This window comes from Poecilia reticulata, linkage group LG16 (assembly GCF_000633615.1).
Source record: "Poecilia reticulata strain Guanapo linkage group LG16, Guppy_female_1.0+MT, whole genome shotgun sequence".
NCBI classification, from domain to species: Eukaryota; Metazoa; Chordata; class Actinopteri; order Cyprinodontiformes; family Poeciliidae; genus Poecilia; species Poecilia reticulata.
In genome coordinates, this window is record NC_024346.1 from 25812575 (window position 1) to 25836178 (window position 23604).

The 23604-nt window shown below is 40.5% G+C and overlaps 2 protein-coding genes across 10 annotated transcripts in view; both read right to left on the reverse strand.

Moving 5' to 3' along the window:
* mbpb (myelin basic protein b) overlaps positions 1-6690 on the reverse strand; it is a 19004-nt gene extending 12314 nt beyond the window's left edge. For 2 of the 5 annotated variants that reach the window (XM_008431995.2, XM_008431991.2), the window contains exon 1: positions 6407-6653. In XM_008431995.2, coding sequence (XP_008430217.1) covers positions 6407-6526 — 120 coding nt within the window. In that variant the 5' untranslated portion in view covers positions 6527-6653. Of the gene's footprint in view, positions 1-6406 lie in introns of all 5 variants that reach the window. The other 3 variants (XM_008431992.2, XM_008431993.2, XM_008431994.2) reach the window with 3 other exon arrangements.
* LOC103478276 (myelin basic protein) overlaps positions 6678-23604 on the reverse strand; it is a 98500-nt gene continuing 81573 nt past the window's right edge. For all 5 annotated transcript variants that reach the window (XM_017309439.1, XM_017309441.1, XM_008431996.2 and 2 more), the window contains exon 4: positions 6678-7007. In XM_017309439.1, the coding sequence (XP_017164928.1) occupies positions 6709-7007 (299 nt within the window). In that variant the 3' untranslated portion in view covers positions 6678-6708. The remainder of the gene's footprint in view (positions 7008-23604) is intronic.

Here is a 23604-nt window from a genome sequence, read left to right on the forward strand (position 1 = left end):
TCAGAGTGAAGATAAACAGTATCTCTGCTTTCCATTACGCCCACTTTGATAACTCCTTGTGTGTGTGTGTGTGTGTGTGTGTGTGTGTGTGTGTGCGTGTGTGTGTTGAGGGTGGGTTATGATTCCCATCCATTACCTCACTGCTGCCTGACATCAAAGATGTTTAAGGTAGTAGAAAAAAAGTGGGGAACTTTCACCGCCATCACTGCTATACACATTATGACACGCGCACTCTGAAACCCGGTCTGCCTTTTATGGCTATTTTGAATTTGGATCTAATAGGATAGGAAATATAAAAGAGAAAGATGGAGAGGGGAAAAAAAACACCGTCAGTCCTTGTTATTAGAACTATTTCAAACATTTCTTTGCCTTTGACGTTAGCGAGCGAACTCCGGCTGTGTTCCGCAGAGACCCCTTGATGATGCCATTTTTCCGTAAGTGCTCTTCTGCGTGAGTCTTCGCCTGGCTAGGTCTGCACAAGCAGAAAATGATGTGGAATGGGAGACGTGAGGAGGAAGAGCTCTGAGAAAACAGTGCCCGCCGTGCTTGGTTTTTAAGAAAGCGCAGAGAAGAAAGAAACAAGACATCAAATAGTGCCGGAGGAACTTCGCCCGAAAGCCGCCTTGTTTGAAAATCAGTCGTGTACCCTTGAAGTGAATAGGCGCGTGCAGCCTGCGAAACAAAACCAACAGTCTGTTTTGGCCTCCAGCGCGTTCAGAAACGTAGATGGAAGCAAACAGAGAGTGACAGCAAGATGCGACGTGGTATTTACAATTTTTACAATCTTTGGTGAAGGTTTAATAAGTCACATAAAAGCGGAACTTCAAACCAAACAGGAAATGGCCTTCCGCCTAGGACAAGTTGAAAGGCCTGACAAGTTGATAGGTATTTTTCGCATGATCTAAGGTTCTATTGGGCCTCAGCAGAATTTACTTGAGGACCCAGTCTGCCATTATAAGACTTTTATGTTTTCTTTACAAAAAGATCAAACAGAAAAATGTTATTTCCTGGGTTAAAATATGTTAAGTGTTTCCATACAATGCTAACTTAGCATTGTACATGTAGCAGAAATTTGCAGATTGACATAAAAATAACTAGTAATGTAACTGAAAGCTTCCTCTATATGTATATATTTTTTCAACTAGTTTTTATAAATATCATGCAGTACCAATAGTGCAAATGCTCTTTTTTAATTTTTTGCTTGGGAATACGTTTTCACGCTTTTTTCCCTTTAAATACTAAGTGAAGGGAAATGGGTTTCGACTCTCATTTAGTTCTAAACTCCCCGTGTTTATACACCCACAACTTTATTTTGTGGATATTGGTACGTTTCTTAAAGGGATACCTATGTTTGTTTGTTTTTTGCATTGCATACTGTTAGCATTTAGCAACTTTTGTTGTAATGGTCTCTTTAGTAATCTAAAATGCTAAAATTCTCTTTCGGTCTCCTTTTACAAAATTTATTTTCTTTGCAGCAACTATTTAATTTTTTATTTGCTTTTTTATAAAAAGTTTGACCACACCCATCTCAATTAGTCGACAGATCCAATTGTTTCACTCACATCTTGTTAGTCACGTCTGCACAGTGAGTTTGGAAGGACATGAATCAGAATCCAGAATGGGGCATCCTGGATATTTAATGATCTCCAAGCATCTGCAGTGAAGCTACAGGTCTATGAGTCTGCTTTATTATGGATGATTTTTTAAATATTTAATCCAAAGAATAGATGACATTTTGCTACATACCAGTTCTCTCTGCTAGCTTCACTTTCTGAATACCTGCCAGGTTGGGATGTAAGATTTAGCTAACGTTCCAAAACTTTGTGTGTAACCCTGAAAGAAGACTTCATTGTTTTCAGACTTCAATTACTCACTCACAGCCTAACTTTCTCTTGTGGCTGTTTACTCTGGAGGAATATTACAACCGGGACGGATTGTCTACTCTGACTCCTAATTGTGGGGTGTTTAACATTTATCACAGGCTGCCTTTTGAAAGACGAAAGAAGAATACGTTCTACTTGAGCTAGACTTTTTGTGCAGCCCACACGCGCGCGCGCACACACGGAGCTCTGCTGCAAAAACAACAAAAAAGAAATCATCCACAAATTTTGCAGATACATTTGTATTTTAAAAGTTCAATAATAAAGTTAAACTAGAACTGGACCTATAAACCTATAAAGTTTTGTACCAAAAAGAATGTGAGAATTTTGCTGCGTACCATCAGTCATCTTAATCATTTTAATAAAATCTGCAGAACAGGCAAAAGAAAATTAAATGAAAAATAAAACTAAAAAAAAAATGTTTTTCAGACATTGGGGAGAAAATGTTTCCATGCTATTCATTGAATTTGCTTTAGGTTATTTTGCTTGTCTGATTAGTTAGACAAGTAAAAAGTCTCTCATTGTTTCAAAAAATTTAAGTTTCAAAACTGCAAAATACACTGCTCAAAAAAAATAAAGGGAACACTTTTAACATTTAAGTGAACACTGAAGTGTTCCCTTTATTTTTTGAGCAGTATATTTGCATTATACCATTTCTGTGGCTTAAATGTGTTAATATAGCGATACGATAAAGAAGTCATATTTTCCCTCATATGCATCATACTGGGAGAATCTCATGCCAGCCCACGCACATCATGTGTTCAATAATGGAGGTCTTGCTTTTTGATTCACACTACGTTAAATCACAGTTCCCCTCTCTCTCTCTCTCTCTCTCTCTCTCTCCAAAAAAATAAAATAAATTTTTTTATATGGCGTATAACTGAAACTCAGACAAAAACAAAAAAAAACCAGACTGCAGCACATTTGTTGGAAACTTGGTCACTTCTGCTCTTTTCAAGTGTGACTGATAAAGCCGAGCAGGGATGGCAATCATTCAGCAGTATCAGTCTTTTTTTTTTTTTTTGCAGTTTGCATTTAATTTGCATTAAAATAGATTTGAAATTCTTGCCTTTTTTGTAATTATGCAGCAATCATTTCTTCTACCACGATTGAGAGATTATGGATGTTTCTTGTTTCATTTCATATGTACGAAATACTGAAGTGACCAAATGTCTTTTTATGTGGGCAGACTTGCAAACTGCAGCCATCTAAAAACCGATTGAACGTCAATTTGAAGTCTGTAAAAACTAATTTCTGGTCTCCGACGTTTTGGGGGAAATCGTATCGCAGAATTTTTTTTGCCCTCTTTTGGCACACGAGCTCCGACTGCTTTCTCTCGTTTCCTGGCAATTTCATCTTTAGGCTCACACAAACAAGCCGAGGCAATCGCCCATTACTGAGCTCTATCAGAGTGAAGATAAACAGTATCTCTGCTTTCCATTACGCCCACTTTGATAACTCCTTGTGTGTGTGTGTGTGTGTGTGTGTGTGTGTGTGTGTGTGTGCTGTGAGGGACAGAATATATTTAAACTCATTAAGTCTCAACTACAGAGATAGCGAAAGGTAAAAAATTGTCTCCAAACCAATAGAAAAACAACAGCAGCAAATGGAAATTAGAGGGGGTTTTTTTTGGGGTTTTTTTCTGACAAGTTGTTAGTGGGGCTGTTAATAATTTTTATCGTTCCTTTGCGATAAGAGAAGACAAAACACATCCAGGTGAGTGAAAAAGAAAGCAAAAATAAAACAAAGAGAGGCGCCAGGGGTTGTTGTTAAAGAATTTTAATTAAGCAATTTTACCCAAACAGGAAAACAACAACAAAAAAAAAAAAAACAAGATTATATCAGGAACAGATCATCGATCGCCACGGATACAGTTACATGACCCCAGAGCAGAGTTAGAAAGTGTTACAAAACAAAACAAACAAAAAAAAAAGCAGCTCACAGATTGGGTCAGAGACATTTTAACCTGAGGTGAACAAAGTGATGATGAGGGGTCGGTGGGGGGTCGTCCCCTCCCTCATCCAAGACACTGGGGTTAGATTACAGCATCACAGAACTGCGGGAGAGCTAAAAACAGCCTGACGGATGCAGGAGTCAATCCTGGATTTCACTCTGTACTGTTTAACAAATTTTGAATCAGATTATACAAAAGAAAGAAAAAAAATCCAGTTATTTCTCAGTCTTTCCTTTCTGCTTCAGTAGCTTTAAAATCGCCCCACTGATCCCGAACTCGTCGGCGTTTAGCTTCAGATGTTCCTGCAGACGCTTTACGTACCGAGACTGGCTGTCGTCACTCATCTCGAGTGAAATATCTCTTAATAAAATAACTCAAAGTGGCTAAAAACACACAAAGAAAAATAGGAGAAGAAACCCCACGTATCCGCGTGCAGAGGAATTAAATATCACTAAAAATCAACATGCAGATTTGTCATTTTGGTGACAAACACTGGTGCAACTTTCCTCACTAATACTGCAGCCTATAATGTCAAAGTGTGTGGTTAAGGATGTGTTTGTGGTTCCACAAGAGACAGTACCTGTCTTCTTGAGTAAAACTTGTTGGAGAAGTAAATGTTTGCAGCAGGAAGACAGCGTGGTTATTTATTCCGTTTGCTAGAGGCAGCAGAAGTGGGCGAACCTGTCAGTGACTGAAGATTTAAGAACTTGAAGGCAAAACCTTGGTGAACGCAGCGCCGCCCATATGGATCAGTTTATTTGAAAAACTTTTGTCGTTACAAACAGCAGCACGGCAAAAAGTAAGAACGTTTCCACAGCGGTACTGATGAGCTTTTTTCCCCTGAACGTCTCGAACCACGGCTGTCTCTTAAAATCTAAAAAAGAGCTATTTCCTGATTCTTACGCGGCGAGGCGGTTCACAGCTAGCATAAGGCGTAGGAGGAATGCATATTTTCAAGCTGGTTTAACTGCAGCGCTCTGATTCGCCAGGTGAGGAAGCAGTTAGGCATGGGCCGGTCAAGCTGCCGCTCCGCCGGTTGGAACAAAACAACAAAAAAACAAATGAAGGGTACTTTTTTGGTCACAATTACAGAAATGAAGAGAAACTCTGTTGTTTCGGGAGCAAAAAAAACAAGGTCTGTGGGCGGAAAACGAAGGAGCCCAACTGTTTGGAGATTCACTTGGTTCATGACTTTTAAAAAAAATCTCCAAACGACAAGCTATAAGGGACATATCTAAAGCAGCTGAGCAGCAAATATTCACTTCTTATACTCTTATTTCGCTCTTTAAAAACAAAATGTATATTATTTTTCGGCATAACCGTGAAAACTTCTACAAGTGACACTTTAGAGGGTTTCGGCGCTCTATTTTTGTTCAAATCCATGAATTAAAATGTAAACATTTTCATTATTCTTACTGTAATAGTGACAAAAATATATTTTAAAGTAGATATTCTTATTTGACACAACCCTGTCCTGCAGTGAGAACCTCAAACCCGGCCCATGCCTAGAAGACGGCCGTGTGATCAGAGAGAATGTTTCTGCTAGCAGGATGTAACCTCTAGAGGGCACTGCTGAGCGCCCGGCCCTCGCAGGGGGGCGGAGCCTGCAGGGCTGCGCAGACCGTCCCTAATGGCAGCGACGTGACAGCGTGCCAAGCAGTCCATCATGTCTGGAAGCAGAACTGGCAGGGCGCTCCGTGCCAGGAGCCCGCTAAGCATTTTTCTGTTTTAGCTCAACTTTTTTTTTTTTTTGATTAACTATTTAAAAAAAAAAAAAAAAGATTTGCATTTTTATTTTACTAGTCATTTAAGAAATAATCACAGACTCAAACACCCCACAATTAGCATGTTTGGGAAAAAATAAGTAAATCTCTTTTTCCCCTCTTACTTTAAAGAATAATCTTTCAATATAATTTCACACACAAAAAAAAGAAAAACACAGAGGAGTTATGAAAACTAACCTGCATAAAACACAATATAAATATATTTTTGTTGATCATTTTTTCAAGCATAATGTAAGCACTAACTGAGAAAAAGACATAAACGGCAGCAGCAGCAGAGAACCTCCCCAAAGCAAAGCGATGAAATAATCCCACGGTAATCCGCTCACGTCGCGTCCCAGCGACAAACATCAACTCCCAAGATTTAGGATTAACAAGCGAGGTACCTGAAGCAAAACCCAGCTGTGTGACAAATACTCTAATTTCACCTTAAAACCTCACCGTTTAGCAACAAAAAATTGCTACAAGTGTCAGTACCATTCATGTCAAAGAAAAACTTTAAATGACACAAAATCATGGAATGTTAAAAGAAGGCAAAGCCCTCTGGTGAAGTCACTGTCCCGTCACATCAGCAGGATAACGCCACGCTTTGCTTCACCGACAGTCAAACCAACACAACAAAAGCATGTCGCGAGAAATTCTTACAGAATGTGTCACATAATCCAAAGTAAAAAACAATTAAAAAGAGAATAAAAGAAAAATGTGGTTCTGGGAGTAAAATCAGCAAAAAAATAACCAACATACACAGGGGTCCCTCCCGAGAGGTTGGGACCCTTGCCTCCTTTCCTCACCTTGCCCTTCCTTTTCTTGTCCCCTCCAAAGAACTTTCCTATCTGATCCAGGAGCCCGGGGTTCTTCTTTCTCCGGCCCAGCCCGAAGGCGGCCTGCGCGGAGCTGCTTGCAGATGCCATGGTTGTAGAAGCGCTTGACGGTTTATTCGTATTAGTCGAATCAAATTTTTTTTTTCGTCACTCTCTATAACAAGAGAGCAAAGCTCAAAAGAGTGTCGGGGAAGACAAAAAAGGAACCGAGAAAAAAGAAAGTAGAAAGGAACGAGCAACCAAAATTAAAAAAAAAAAAAAAAAAAGTCAGCCTATTCTAAGTCCTGCTCGGGGCTCTCCGACCCGCACTCCGACGCCGCTCCGCTGTGCTCCTGGATGGTCTGCAGCTCGTCCGACTCCGAGGGTCGCTCTTTGAAGGTGTTGTCCTCGCGGCCCGGGGCATCTCGGGAGAAGAGGCGGACCAGGTGGGGGCGTGGCGTGGCGGCGTCAGGGTCAGCTGTGCTGGCGAGGCTCCAGGGCTGGCGGGGGCCCTCAGCGCCCGTGGAGTCAGTCACCGCCGGGTTCTCCGAGACGCAGCCATTGTTCTGCTTCGCATCTGCCTCGACCAGGCCTGCGCAGAAACAACAAGGGTCATCTATGGGCTCGGGCCCGCATGGCACACAACAAAACCCGGAGCGGCACAAAGGGACCCTTATTTTATTACTTTTTTTTAACATTGCCGGGCCCTTCCTGCTGCAGTGGAGACCAGAAGAGCTGATATTTGATTTTTTTTGTATCAGGAAAGACGCTCATCTTCTCAGCTGGGCAGACATGTAGCTACAATATGTTGCCTAGGCAACATATTTACAACCAGGGTTACATTTACTTAAGTAATTTTTTAAAGAAATTGTACTTTTAGGAGTACCTTTTACTTTTATTTGAGTATTATTAATATGAATTATTGATACTTTTACTTGTGTAAAATGTCTGGATTCTCTACCCACAAATTTGTTTTAACCAAAATTCACCCGACACGCCTGCAGTTTTGTTTAAGTTTCAGAATTGTTATGTTGGAAGAAATTCATTTAGAATGAAAAAGAGTTTGTTATTATTATGATTTTGTTATTTTATATTTATGTGATTTATATGAATTATTTTCAATTTGGTCCTTAAAAAGCAGAATTTCCAAATAGTTTGTTCTGTCTGATGACGTAACTTTAAAATATTAAACAGTTGATGTTTCGACCAAATACATTTTCTTACTCCTACTTGAGTCATTTCTTGGATGGGTACTTCGTACTTGTAAAAGTATATTCAAGTAGTGATACACTTACATGAGAAAAACTTTTGGGTTTTCTACCCACCACTAACACATCAGCTCAAATTAAAACCACAAACTTGCATATAGGTTTGTAATAGAAATACAAAAGGTATTACATTATAGAGCAGAAGTAAAAAGACATGTAGTTTTGACAGTTTTTTTCTCTAATAAAAAGCTCAAAAGTGTGGCGTCCATTTGCTTTCACCCCTCTGTACTCTGATACCCCTAAAAACAGATGGACCTAAACTAAACTGAGGTCATTTAGTTATCACTAGAGCTGTCCTCCAAAGATGGTCATGGTGAAATATAAATTAACACAACTCATTAAAATAGTATTTGCCATGCTCATCTTTCTGATTGGCTGATTGTCAAATCTATCAAGCTGCTTTCCTCCAAAAGTTAGCATAGCAAGTGCAAAACAAACACGTTTCTGTCAAGAAAAAGACTGAAGGATCCATCCAGCAGCCCTGCAAAAAATAAATAAATAAATAAAAACCCTAAAAACTCACAGCCAACTAAAATCAGAAGGAATGAAGCAGCATTTTTTGCTACCTGAATGTTATAAATATTGAATAGTGGATGAAAGTGAGAAAGAAAAACACAGTTTGGGCGGTCACGGAGCGGAAAAGTTTGTTAGTGTTTTAGGTCAAAGCGTATTCATAAGTTATTCATTGAGCCCACTCAATGGCGATACCTAAGAGGACTTTGGATCCAATATGACTGAACCTGAGCTACTTTGCAAAGAAGAATGTCGAAACTTTCAGCCTGTAGAGTCACGACCTGATAGAGACACTCGGCTAAAGACTGGGACCTGCAATTGGAGCAAAATGCGGTTCTGCACATTACTGACTCATTGGGCTGAATACAAATGAATGCCACAAAGTTCCAGATATTTATTTGTAAATTTTATTAAATAGTAAATTATTTCCCTCCACAGCATATTTAGTGGTTTATGCAGCACTTTAAAAAAGGAAACAGTCATTCCTGAAATGTCCACTTTTGACAGCCATCGGTCAATCTAGGGCAGCTCCCACAGCAGAGGACATCCAGTGCATGCCCATCCCTCTCTTCCAGCACCGAGACAATGTACACACTGTACTGACAAGATATGGTGTAGCACTACACGGGAAAATCTGCATGCTAATAGCGGTTGGGACACTGGTCTTTTGTCAGGGCTGCATAGTTATTGCAGAGAAACAAAGGCCCCAGTGTCACTAAAATAACTCCTATAAGTATGGATTTTCAGCCCGATGCACGGTGACACTTATCTGATTTGGGAGCAGAGAGCTCAGAGGCTGCTGTCCGCGAGCAGAGGAAGGATTTAGTTCTACAGTGCATGGGGTGTTACAATAGGATATTAGCTCATTTACATGGAATAACGTCTAAAACCGTGTGTCAAATGAAATGTAATCCCTGAGTCACATCTGAAGGCTGATTCAGATTATTAAGAAGGAGACTGGAATTTGGTGTTAGAGGAGAGAAGTCCGGAGGAGAGGCCGTTTTTCATCTCCATGCCTCATTTACAATGACGGCTTATAGAAGAAGTTCAAGGTGCTCTTTTAACGTGTCTGCTAGGAAAAAAAATGAGGAAGGATAAGCTAGTGGGGCTTTTTATCTGAGTAACGTTGCTTTTTAGCAAGTCACAAGGTCACAATGTTTATTGTTAAAGCCAAGCGTGTCTCACAAAGAGTTATCTACTTGATGTTAGCATGCAACTTCTTATTTTGAAGTAAGAAAGGAAGTAATTTTTGTGTTGGCTGGATGGAAACAGTTGCAAAAGTGTTGAAGATGCTTCCACCACTTATTAAAGTCTGTGAAAGATCATTTTGTATGCTCGATTTTTAATGAGACTGGACTGAATTTAATAATCTCTAGATGAAAAAGTAAAACCTTTAGGAAGGGTGAATTTTTTTTCGCAATATGCTGCCTGCCCTTAAAATAAAAATAGTTTAGGTTTGGCTAGTCAAGCTTAAACTAGAATAGCTTTTTTGTTTGTGAAACTTATTTTCTTGCTTTCCCACAAGTGTTTCTAAAATCTCAGTTTGTTTCTTTACCTAAACTCCTGTATCGTTTCATCTGATGAGCCGAATGCGTAGCTACGCCGCAAATTAAAACTGATCGATCATTTGGAATATTTTTCCACTATTGCACAAAATATCAGAGATCTTGAATAATCAACTTTTCATTTTAACTCTTGTCTACTCACTTCACATATATCTTCAACAAATAACACAAAGCTTCTTTTTTTTTTATAAGTCATGGGCATAAAGTAAAAACATAAGATGCAGTTGTCTTGCTTTGGTTGCAACTCTGTAGACTCACTCTGCACTTTTCATTTCATTTCCCAGTGATTTCCCAATGTACAAACAGGAAAAGAAACAAATATTAATTACCAATGTTCCAGCCATGAATGGTAAGCTAATTTAAATTGACTGGCTTCCTGGAACAGACTTTACTTTTAAACAAAGCTCGTAGCTTTTCAATAAGGCGAAAGTTAGAGTCATTCTAAAACCAGTTCTGATGTGAATTTAAGTTTGCTGCCCAAATGTCGAATCGAGGTGAAATAATGAAAATATCAAAGTATATCCAATATACCAACACCACAGATGATGAAACAGGCCCAAACTGTGATGCTGCCACCTCTGCTGACAGGTAGGTACAATGAACCAACAGCTGGTAATTGTGGGGATTAGAGACCTGCCTTGATATGTAGCTGCTAATGAATAGCTAAAACCTGCTAATACTCGAGAACTCGTCTAAAAATGCTTATAACTACCTATTTAAATCATTCAAACACCAAAAATACCCTTATGTGCATTAATTAGAAGAGTATAAACAATCTTAGCTCCACCACAGAGGCAAACGTTAAAATTTGTCCTTATCTCTGCTTTCAGGGGTACAGCTAATCAGCACCAAATAAAATGAGCGGTGCTCCTGTTTGGCAAATACCAGTCAGTTGAATTTTCTTCAGATCATTATAGATATGCACAAAAAAAATAAAAACTAAAGTTTGTGAATAATTTGGAGCAGGTTCCAGATAAAAATGTGCGAATCCTTGTGCGAAAACTTCACATCAACTTTTCATCAAAATTCTTCTCATCGCTTTGGACAAACTGCATTTTGTCTGACCAGAAAATTATATTTCTAAGCACCTAGCTTGAAATATAAGTCGAGCTTAATAATACTACTTTACACCTCCAAAGAAAATTGTGATCGATACCGTCGAGGAACTCGGGATAATTCTTCCCTTAAATGTTCTCCTCTAAAGAGTTGATGCTCTCAATGCCTGAGTCACTTGTGAATAATGACTCAAAAACACACACACACGCACACACAAAGAAAAAAACGAAACAAACAAAAAAACGCTCAACAAGCTGCTGATGTGTTTTCCCTTAACTCTCTCTCAGGAGTTTGTTAGCAGCCAGCATTACCTGCCAATCACTGGAGGGAAAGCTGGGCCGGTGATTTCAAAGAGGCTCATTAAACAGAACTGATTGGTTGCGGCGTTGAATGCATCAGTGACATTTACTCTGGGACGACGGCGGAATCAGCCAAACAGATCGCATCGATTGTTTAACGGGCGTTTAAATAGACCTTTCTGAAAACTTTAAAGAGTTCTTTGATGGTCCTTTTTCTGCTCATCGGGGACGAAGCGGAGGAACGTCGGAGAACGTCACAGCTCGTATCGGTGTCTGTCTGAACCACATAATGATTTTGTTCCGGATCTTTCTGAACAAAACCCTTATGAGCTCCAAAGGAAAAAAAAAAAACACTAACCCACAAAATTATTCAACTGAAATTATCCGCGTAGGCGAACAAAGAGGTTCTGTTACCAAGCTGTTCACACAGTCACTCTTATTCTAACCTGACTAGAGGAATAAATAAGAGAGCTCTTGTTTTTCTACCCTTCGGTGGTCTGCCCATGAGGCCTCTTAAATGTCCATCATCCATCATCTTGTTGCTCTCTTTCGTCAGCCCACTGGTGCTGCCATCCACCTCTGGAATACCAATAAAACACAAGCAAAAGACGGAGAAACGTCCCGTCGAGGAATCAGTCTGTAATGGTTCGGCCTGGCGCTGAGCAGGTGAGAACAGGTTGTGTTTGGCCTCACAAAAGGTCACGTTCGTAAGGAGCGCTCGCATCCGAACAAGTTACCTTTACACGTGTCGGGGAGTGACGTAATGGTTGATCCCTGCCTCGGTAATGGCTGAGCGAATTAGATTGCCATTTTAGGTAACAAAATATTTAACGAAACCACAAGATTACCGTCTGCTGAGCACTGATGGAGGACAGCAGATTAAAAAGTGAAAAATAGCTGTTATTAAGGCCCTTAGATTGATTGTTTTGCTGAGTGTCTCCCAAGACTCCTGGCATTATTTTCCAAATTCTGTCATGTGAATCCTTCAACAGCTTGAAAACATTATGCTCAGTGGTTACCCAGAGGATTTAGCCTGGCGAGTGGGGTGGACAAAGACAAATGCTTAAACGAGTCAGATTTTCCCCCGTTGCTTTCAATTTAATAATCAATTGACTGCGGCAATTGATCGCCGCAGTCAATGTAACAATGTAATGCAAACAAAATATGTTTAATAGCTGGTGAAGAACTATTTGAACATTTCTACATTATTCAACAGAACACTACTAATGAAAAAATAACTTGAAAATGTTCTTTACCATGTATGCATTTCCTTACCAAGGTCAGTCCTATAAGGGTAGTAATTTCCCCCTGACAGCCAAGATAGGGGTAAACCTTTTATTCAGCGGTGACTGGAGTTCTGCGGGGCATCAGGTGAAGGGCCTGAGGCTCTCGGGCTATTTGGCATACCAGTTCCTTCATTATTTGTTCCAGGAGTGAGAGAGTTACACCTGCTGCTACTCACAGGAGAGTAAAGGCCGAATCTAGTCGTGTGGAGTCACAAAGACTCAGGCGCTGCATCACTGCCTGAAGTTAACATGTAGGGGTGAGGACAGCTTTACTGGCATGCGCAATCCTCACGGCCCACTCAACACGTCAACTATAAACCTCGTCTAGCTTAAGACGGAGCTAAAAGTAGACAAACAGCTCATGACGTGATCTGGCATTATTAAATAGAATTAATGACTAACTGTGAACAAGTACAATTACTATGCTGTGATCTTCCTTGGTGGGCAGGCGGTCTCAGTTTTGGGTAAATGCGCCAAATTTGGCAAACTTGTGGCAAACTGCAAACTGGACTTCTACAGCTTTCTTTCAAAACTATTCCACTAAATGCTAAACTAGAAGAGTCCTTGACTAGTAGCTCCTCCAGGATTTCTCTCTGTGTCTTTGGTTAGTGCTCTCTTTCTCTTGCCTCTCAGTTTAGGTGCATGGCCTTGTCTCAGTTCCCATATTCAGGTGATGAACAATATTTTTTCATGATACTCACTGAGCTCTAATAAATTTCATATAGAAATATGTTTGCAAAGTACAGAACTGCGTTCTTTGGAGGGTACCTGTCACTGTAGCTCCTTTACTTTACTTTTTAATTCAGCTCTGTAGCTGGGAGGCTATAGTAATAGGCGATCGAAAGCTCAGAGACTGGAGACGCAGCTCAGGGTCAAAGGGTCGTTGGACCCTTTCAGCAGCTGACAGTGAGAAACGTGGGCAGCAGAAAGGAATAATCTCCATTATTCTACCCAATTTCCCCATCTTCTAGAGTGTCCTCCTTACTTACACAATGTCGACATAAAGACATAAAGCATTAATCATGTTAACTGATTTAAACCTCAGTTATGCATTAAGTAAAAAGACAATGCTCATAGTGTGATAATGCTAAATGGCTTTAGCTGGTTGGCTTCAAGGGAGTAGCGATGTGACAGATGTATAAAACCTCCTAACTGAATTTATCCATGCGTAAAAGACAAACGTCTCTATGACAACTTGTCCACAGAAATGAAATTAATGTATGTCATCATATACTTTATTCCACTCAATGATCGTTGAAGAACAAGATGTTCAAGGAAGTAAAATCTTACAGGACTTTCTACAATATGCTCCAATGATCGCATTTAAGTCGTTTGGCAGCGCTGGCCTGCAGATGTGGACTTTCTTTCTCTCACCATACAAACTTTAAATACAGCAATTAGAACAGGGGTGGACAATCCGGGTCCTCGAGGGCCGGTGTCCTGCAACTCTTAGATGTCTCCCTGGTCCAACACACTTGAATCCAATAACTGAATCCCCTCCTCAGTGCAGTCATGTTCTCCTGAGTCCTGCTAACGTCCTCATTATTTGACTCAGGTGTGTTGAAATTGAGACACATCTAAAAGTTGCAGGAGTCCGGCCCTCGAGGTCCAGAGTTGCCCACCCCTGAATTAGAATGACAAAGACTGACGGCGAAGAGAAAACCGCATGCTGTACGTCCCTTCAGGATGAGCAGGGTCATTGGTTAGAGTTGATATGAAGTTTGAGGCTCAACTTCCTGCAGAAAGAACTACATTGAAATGGTTTATGTATTAAAATTGCCCAGTCTAAATTCAAAAGAAAATCTGAAAAATAAATGTCAACACAGACGGGAACTGATTCAGCTCACAGTCTTTTTGCAGGATTAAGGCGATTTATGGTCATCCATGTGTGTTTTTTTTTTAAAGGAAAGACGGGGCAATGGGAGAAGAAGTCGGCCTGCTGAGAAAGCAATGAAGTGAAAACATATGGTGTATCTGACTGGCTAATAGCAGCATTTAAAAGGATTAACAAATCTCAAAAGTCATTTCTGATGAGGGAGTTAAGAAGGTCAGATATCCCATCTCAACATCCAGCATTCCCTTGGTTAACAAAACGTAGGGGGGGAAATTTATGACAATCTTTATGAGTAGTTCTCACATCATGCCACACATATTTTTGGAAACTCAAAGCTCATGATTTATGAATAATCACATTGTAAAACAGGCTACTGATTCAGAGAGGCTGAACTATTTAATAGGCTGAGGCCCCGTTTTCCATAATTATATAATTGAATTTGAGGATACGTCACATAAAATCTCAAGACAAGTCAGTAAAGGTTAGCTTAGGCTGGCGACTTCAGACAGACAACTTCCAAACGAATAGAGTGTTCATGATAGGAATCCGACTTGAACTGTTATTAGTTTCTTTCGTTCGTATTAGTTTGAGTTGTGTTTGTACTAAATATGACTGAAGGGAATGGTTTTGAATTGTAGGTCAGTGGATATCCAAAGACTACAGTAGTTTATACTCTGTTCAAATTGGTTTTTGCTTGTGCAAATCCTGTATATCTTCAATAATGACAACCAATGACTTGGTTGGTGTCAATTCCACATATTTTGTCTCTCAAGCGGCACCCATACTTTAAATGAAAGTCCACTCTTTTGGTCATTGTATTCAAGACTCCGTCTGTAGACGTTAATACAATTAGTCGCAGACATCTTTCATCCACGATTGAGGTCTTCCCCTCGACATAGCAGCAGCTGTCTTGATCAAACCGAGAATCAGAATCAGTCAGCTGCTAACAGAACTTAAAAAAAACAAAAAAAAACTGACATACTTCATTAATCGTTACTCACAGACACAGTAATTTGGTGCCACTCATCGTTGCGTCCTGCAGTTAAACGTTGCAGACCCTTCGAGGGGACCGTCCTCCGGTTCTGTTTTTAACCCCAGTTTCTACTCATGACAGAAGGAAACAGAAACGGAAATGGAACCTGTAAGCAAAACCTAGGGCCAATTATTCGGCACATCTCCACGTAGCGCAGCTGAGACGAGCAGGAATCCCCGTGAGGGTTTGCCCACTGCACTTTGTAGGTTTCTGTATAAAAAAATCTGATTTATTCATGGAGCTTCTCAAGGACTGTTTTCTCACTGGGTGAGCAGGGGATTTGGCCCACAGACGAGGCAGGAAGGTCAGAATTTTATGACGAAACCCTGGAAAAAAATATGTAAAAGCATATATAACCCTTGGAGCTTTTTCACATTGTGTCATGTGACAGCCACAAATTTGAATGTACTGGTATTTCAGGAGAAGGAGAAGTGCACAGTGCACTTCACTGTGAGGAAACCATCCCCATGGCAACGCATTGATGTGGCTGAACTTGAAGACTAGACAGCCAGACTATCTCCTTCAAGTGTTTCTTTGCAAGAGAAAAAAAAATCCTTTTATGATGAAAAGTTTAAAAAGTCTTGAAACTAGCCAGCGCCCACTTATCAAACTACCAACTTCCTGGCTTGGCTGCTGTTTGTTCTACAGCAGATGCAGCAGGTTGCACATCTTAACTAAAATGTTTCACTTTTCACTTCTTGTGCTCATTTTGTGACATTTTAGTCTTCTTCACATTGCCAGACAGGTTCTATTAAAGCTGCAGTATGTAACTTTTATTAAAAAAAAATAACATTTTGTACCAATTTGTTAAAATGATCATGTTGTGACAGTTTAATATGACAAATAATCGATGAAAAAAAAAAATCAAGCTCCTCTGCCTTCTTTGAGTGCTGACTGCAGAAATATATTGCTCTGTCAGAAACAACCAATCAGAACAAGGGGGAGGGTCTTAGTGCTGTCAATCACCCTTGTGCTCACACCTTACCTCTTGCTCCATTACGTAGCCTGCCACGAATGCTAAGGCTAGTTAGCATAGCCACAGATGACGGCACGTAAACAGTTTTCCTGTGACCAAAAGTTGTTTTTCTGCCATTAGCAAATTTAGTAGCGTGTACCCGAGGATGACTGACAGCACTAAGCCCCTCCTACTGGTAGTAGTGCTAGGTGAAGAGAGATTTTTCATATTATACTATCACAACATGGGTTTTTTTCTAATAAATATTAGAAAAAAAACATTATTTTGTAAAAGTTACATTCTGCAGCTTTAAAGGAATTGCTTGAATTTAGTAACTAACCTTGTGTGGCTTGTTAAACTGAACAAAAACACATTTCATTCCCGATTTAAAATTGAAAATAATTATATTGTCACCGTCTGCCATTCAGAGGATAAATAAAATTTGATTTTATTTCAATTTTATAGAAAGCATTGCGAGATATTTCAGGAGACACACACCAGCTGACCGTCCTCTTGACGAACCCATCATTATGTCTAGCGTTCGCTGACAAGAACTGGCGCATGCTAGCACAAGCAGCCCGTTTGAACTGCTCAGAGTAGAAACAAAGGAGAAAAATCCGCATGCAGAAGGAAGGTGGTATGCAGAAAGTGGGCCTCAAGCTGCTCATTTTTCCTCCTCTCCCTGGATGCAGAGCCAAGCATCTGGAACAACAACAAGGACTGTGAGGAGACAGAGGCACGGGAAGCAGTCCTCTGAAAAAACCCTCCATCGCTATGTGGCCCGATATCAAGCCTCCCACCTGAGGGCAAGCATCCCCCTGCCTCTGCATTCATGGCCAATCTGAAGCAACCCACAAGCTCCGGGGTGGTAAAAAAGACGCTCTCTGTCTCTGACACCCCGACTGGCATTCAGGATGTTTGTCCCCCAGAGATTTTACAAGAAGAGATAAGGACGACAGCAGAAGCCGTGTGCAGCCGCCCAGAGAATGATCACGACCTGTGAACTGTGAACTTTACTTCATGAGGTGAGACTGAACGCTGAGAAGTTATAAAGCAGCTCTTCTCCAGGTCGTGTGTTTTTGGAGCGTGTTGCAGGCAGCTGTATCATTAAAGTGACGGTAGCTTCCCGGAACACAATGAAATCCCAAGCCAGGCATTTCGCAGAGCCAATGAAAGGGATTTGTTGTCCCTACAGACGGCAGTGAATTCTTGACCGAAGATTTTTTTTTTTACTCCCCCCTCTGTGGGAACTATAATCAAGATTGTAAAAGACGGCTTACTTGGGTCTAACTTATGATTCGATAACCGAGTTTCCATTTTTTATGTCAGAGTGCTGCATCACTCTGACGGACTTTTTATTATCTTTGACTTTTCTGTGAGAATAATTTTCAAAAGACTCAGACAAACAAAGCTGAGATGGGCAGGCATCAAGTAAAAAGACAGAGGAAAAGCTTTCCTTCAGTAATTTCTGTGATGCGAGCAGCAATGCTTCTGTCCGTTTGAGCAATTATCTAATCAGACAATCACACCGACGCTGCGCCGCGCACCAAATCACCCACATTCAGACAAAACAATCAATGTAAGCGTCAGCGTAACAATTCACAGCTTCTAACCTACAGAATGTTTTTCAATCTATAAGCAGTTCTCTACCGAGGGGGAAGAACGCACAAAGTTTGTAATTGCAGAGCGATTTTAGAGTAGCTGTGAGGTAAAGGGCTTGAACCTGTCAGAGCTGGAGATCAGGAATCAGCAGAAAAACTTAGTGTAAGTTAATGCATCTGCACGGACAGTCCTGCAATCTGCTTAAAAACTCTGACCTCTGTTAAGGAACTAGATACACAATATAACAATTTCTATTTTATCTATTTAACTTGGAGTTTTATACAAATTTAAAAAAAAAATGTTTGACCAAAAAGACAAATCAGAAGGTCAGACTGAAAAAAGAACCAAAGAAAGAAGAATTTTGAAAGTGGGCAGAAAGAGTCTGATTGGTGGATCTCCAGGTTTGAGTTCAGATTGAACAATTTCATGTGTTTTGAAAAATATTAAAGGGGGAAATGTTTCTCACTCTGTTGCATCATCGTATTTTTCAAAGTAACAACGTGTAACCCAATGCTGTAGGTTGAAACTGGAGGCAGTGTCCATGTAGAGCCTGCAGGTTTTCTACTGGTCCTCCTCTATCAACGAAGCTACGCTCACACAGCGGTCAAATGCCAACCAAAGTCACTTTTTTTTGCGCAGATGTGACCTTTATCTGATTCTTTCACCGCAGTCTGAACGGCCCAATTCCCATTTTTTCACCGCCCAAAAAAAGAAAAAAACATCCAATCTGTACCTCTTCCGTAACGTCACCTTCCTAAAATAATAGCCTGTTTTTTTTAGCAAAAAAGAAGTGGTGAGTTAGCTATAAAAAAATTACTCCAGGCCATTATTTTAGGAATGTGAATATGTGAAACTAATTCAAATGCATATCTGATTGATTTCAAAGCGTCTGAAGTTGTGTTGGATTTTATTCAGTTTTTAAAGTCATTGATGCTTTGGGGACATAAAACATTCACAGAAGTCTCAATGCGGTTGTGTTTAATTAGCAGCATGAAAGACAAAAACAAAAATAAAAATAATGGAACTGATCATCAAAACCTGTGGTTTCAGCTCTAGTTCCCATCTATCTTTGAACTGAGCTTTACTGTGGATCTGATCAAAATAAAACTTTCATGTCAGACTGGAAATCAAAAGACATATATTTATGTCTATAGCAAACTGAATGTTTAGTCAGAAAATTTTTCCATGACTGGACGTGTTGGTGAAGCATGAAAAGTTGACTGGCAGTTGGCACGGCAACAGGACAGCAGGACGTTGCCAGTCCATGTCAGGGCTGTAATGCTCGGAGAGTTTTTGTTTTTTTTCCCCACCCAGGGAGACGTGAGCGGTCTAAACACATTCAAACACACATTTCAACATGACTAATGTCCAGGAGCGCAGCGGCTGTTGGACGGTTGCGTCAAAGGCTTCGACCGAGTGATGAAACTCTGACGTTTCCTGACTGAGACGCGGCGCAAAGAACGGGTCATTCTGATACTCGCTCCCTTACTGCGCCTGCTAAATCGAGCAATGTCAGAACGTTGGGGAAACTAGAAATTGCAACACTGTCGTAGTGTGGTACCGCAATTTCCTGTGATTTTCATGATCACCGTTCTCCTTGATGCACCACGTCTAGGTCAGTAAAATAGTAAATCATGTCTGGGCTAGTAAGACGGTGACAGTCCAATCAACTGGAAAATTAATTTCCTGACAGAAATATAATGTCTGCGAACAATCGCTACCACGAAGCTGTTCATCAATGTGCGATTGGATATTTTGTGCTTGTGTTGCGACAAAAACAAATGAAACCGTATCCTTTAATTGGCTGAAGAGACCCCTGATGGTGAAAGTCAAGGTTGTTGCCGTCTCGAGTCTGACCTGTGTGATCTGAGATGTAATTGGTGAAACACATAATTTGACTATTTCTTTATATAGAAGATTGAAAGAAAAAGCCATGGGGGGAGCTCTGGGTATAACAGTATCAGCCCAGCATGTTGCCCTTTTCCCTCTATTTTGCTAAACTCACCACCAGCACTTTCCAACTCAGCAGCACAATCTACTTATGTACATTTATGCTTTTGCTTGGCATAAGTATACATAAATATGAGAAGTTCTCTTTCCCTAAATGTACATCTTCTTTAAATGTAGGCAAACCTCCATCTGCGCACAGCGAAACGCCTTTTGTTTGAGAGAACTGTTTTCAGAGCCAGAATGATTAGAGAACGATTAACTCAGGTTGGCAAGCATTTATCTGCCGCTAATAGCTTTGTATCGAAAAATACAGCAATCGTCCGGGGCGTAATTAACAGATAATACAACGTAACTCAGACAGATATTTCTATTAAAGGCTGATGTAAAGGGTTTCAGAATGAGCTCCGGGGTTCGGCCCAGGCGTCTTCTTTGGAAACCGGTCTGCCGTGACCAGCAGCACGAAAAGTAAGAGCCGAATGAACCGCAGCTCCTCCGCTGGCGTCGTCGCAAAGGTTCGAGTCAAAGCAACTGAGATCGCATGAGATCGAATTAAACTCACCACACAAAACCTGTGAAGGCCTAGTGGATAGACATTAAACTCAAGGCTCGTGTTGAATTAGTCGAAAGAGAAAAGGCTTTTTAGCGTTTCTCACGTTAAATAAAAATACACAGACTGCTCCTTTAAACGGATGGAGATTCAACTGGAAAAAAGGAGGAAAAAAAAGTCCAGCTGCAAGTGATTTGACTCATTTAACCCCTTGATGCTGCGATTAACGAAGGGAGATCAAACAAAGTGGAAAACTCAACTTATTTAGTTGAGTTTCAGTAGTCAAATTATTTAGTAGTCAAATTATTTAAAGCCCTAATAATGAAAACATGATCTGGATGTGTGTTTCAGACAAACAGAAAACTTTCATGGCTACATGAAATAAGCTGCATTTCACAGGTAAGATGTCTTACCAAATAAAATCCATCCATCTGTTACCAGGTTCTGAAGGAGGAGTGTGTAAAAGTTAGTGGAGAGAAGCAGGACTGCATTTTGCATTGCTTTTTTTTAAATGTTTTTTTTTTATTTTTATTAAATCATAAGCTGGGAACATCTGTGGTTGTGCACATGCAGAGAACTACTAAAGTATCATCTGTATCTTGCTGCGCACGTGGATTTTATGTGACAAATGAAACTCAAAGAACAAATGATGCGAGGATTTTGAAAAGGAAATACAAGTAAAAACATACAAAATGTGGCATTTAGCAGAATCACCTCTTTTTTTTAATGAAATTGCTGCTTCACATCTCATTGTTACAAGCTTTGCACATTTGGAGACTGAAATATTAGCATTTTTTAAATGAGCAAAATAAACTCTACCTTAGAGTCGGACTGAGTGGAGATTGTGAACATTTTGTTTCCAAAGTGTTTAGTTGAGTTTTTTGCCTGTGTGTATGAGAGACGAAACAAATTAGAGCGTGTTGATTTTGCACAGATTCTTCCATTCTTCTGTTTTCCGATCAGAAGAGAAGCTCTCCAGGACATCTTGCCCAACATATGGGTGGTATCAGCTCTGCACAGGCTCTCTTGGTTACTCACTGTCCCCTCCCCTCGGACTCTCGCTGCAACAGACCCAGCTGCCAACTCACACACCACGATTGTCCTGCCAGATGGTCAAGACCGGATGACGTGCTCTCCTGAGCTCAGGGTCACACACTGAAGCACCCCTCTCTCTTCCACCGGGGCGCTCAAACACGAAGAAAAACCCGATACGTACGAACGCCCGGCGGTACGGCTGTCGCACTTGTCAGTTTGTTCATTCGTCTCTGAGAAGAGAACCTAAAGTCTGGAAGAAAAACCGAAAGACAAGCGATGATCACAGACAGAGGGAAAGCAAGATGAGAGAGGGGGCAGAAAAATAAAAAAAAACAAAAACCCCAGAGGATCTGAACAATGGTGTTAAAGCAAAGAACACTGCTCCAGTGATGGATGCTTCCCTTCAACAATCAGAGCTTTTGAATTGGGGGGCGGCGGCGGCGGAGGGGAGACGCTTGTTGTTGGCAGTGCCAGGGGCCGGTACCGGCTCGAGTCGGTCTCCGCCACGGAGACAAATAACTGAGCCACTGCACTTCTGTATGAATGATTAAACTCATACAGTTCCCCCCCCCTCCAAATCCTGGGCTCCGCGCACAGTTCCTGGGGTTCAATCCCATTCACAAAAATACATTTGGATGAAAATAAAGTTGCCCGCGACTGGAATTGTCCTGGTCAATGCGAGAGCCGACCGGGTCAGTGGTCGGCCGAGTCGTAAAGTAGAGAAATCCGATCCATTTCCTGACTGCTAACACGTTGCTTTGCTCTTTGGTGGAAAAGTTGTCACAGAAAGACTATCAGGCTGCAACTAATGATTATTTTAGTTATCAATTAATCTATTGATTACTATGACAATTAATTAGATAAAAAAAGTGTAGTCACATCCTGCTGGTTTTTCTTTTAAGCCCTTTTTATGCAATATTAAAAATCAAACTCTTTTTGTCGACTTTTTTTGGATTAACTAATTAGTAATTAGATAGCAGGGGGCACCTAAAAAATAGGTTTGTTTTATTTTTTGTCTTACAGCATTTGAAGTGGATGAAGCTAAAATTATCCCACTTGAGGAGGTTTGGGTAGAACATATCCACAAACAGTTTATTTTAATATGTTAAATGCAAAATGTACACATTTTTTTGTACAGTTTTGGCTTAATTACGGCTCTGAGTTTATTGTTCTTTCAGCAAACAACCTTTTCTAAGTCTGTATTCCCAGACTTAGAAAAGTCTGGGAATACAGACTTTTCTGATTCGTCACGATTGATCGTTCAGGTTGTTGAAACATCTCTAATGCTAACATCTCAAATGCTAACATCTCTAATGCTAACATCTCAAATGCTGTGATTACAAGAGGAAATCTGTACACATTTTGTCCTCATTTCTGAAATGTAAGCGATATCATGCAGATGTGTGTATCGCTGTGTAATGTCGCTAGTACTGATACTACTATATATATGTCCTAAAATCGAGAACATTTTACTGTAATAACGGATTTCTAGAAATTACAGAGAGAGCTGTGTCGCTAAAGACAAAATATGTTCCACTGTATTTTCCAATGTATTATATTCTACTGCGTATTCCTGCATGATGCAGAATGCTGAGTGGAAGAACAAAGTGACACCGCTTCAGAAAAAGAGAAAAGTAAGATATTTGACTTTTTTTTTTTATATGAAGTTACTGTATTGTTGTGCTGATGAGGCCAAAACTAACCAAACAAAAGAATAAACAACAACACCTCCTTTTTAAGACTATTTTTAACCACATTGTTAAATAAATAAAAAACAAAACGAGGAGGACAAAGAGAGTCAGAATGATGGCTGAAGAGCACAGCAGCAGCCGCGCAGGCTTCAAATCGGTGAAAGAAAATCCGTCTCACAGAATTCAGCTCCAACTCCATATGCTCCATATGCTGGGGGGAAATTACATTTCCAAAGAATAGGTTTTCAATCTGCTCTCATTATGGCTTGATCTCTTTCACAGACTCCTCTACAGTGCAACTAACGAGCAAACATGGAAGTGGGTGAGCGCAGGAGGAGCCCCCGCCCCGCTCCCCGCTCCCCATCGGCCCGTGAGGAGAAGCCCTCCGACTGAACCGACCAGGCTGGGAGCGGATTGATGCGATGTGCTGCAGCTTGTTCAAACCCTAATATTTCAAGAGTAGCCAGTAGCGCCCAAATGCAATTATGGTGGGGAAACACATTGAGCTTAAAATAAGTGATTACGGGCTCAGGCCAGTTTCCACTCGTTTCACTG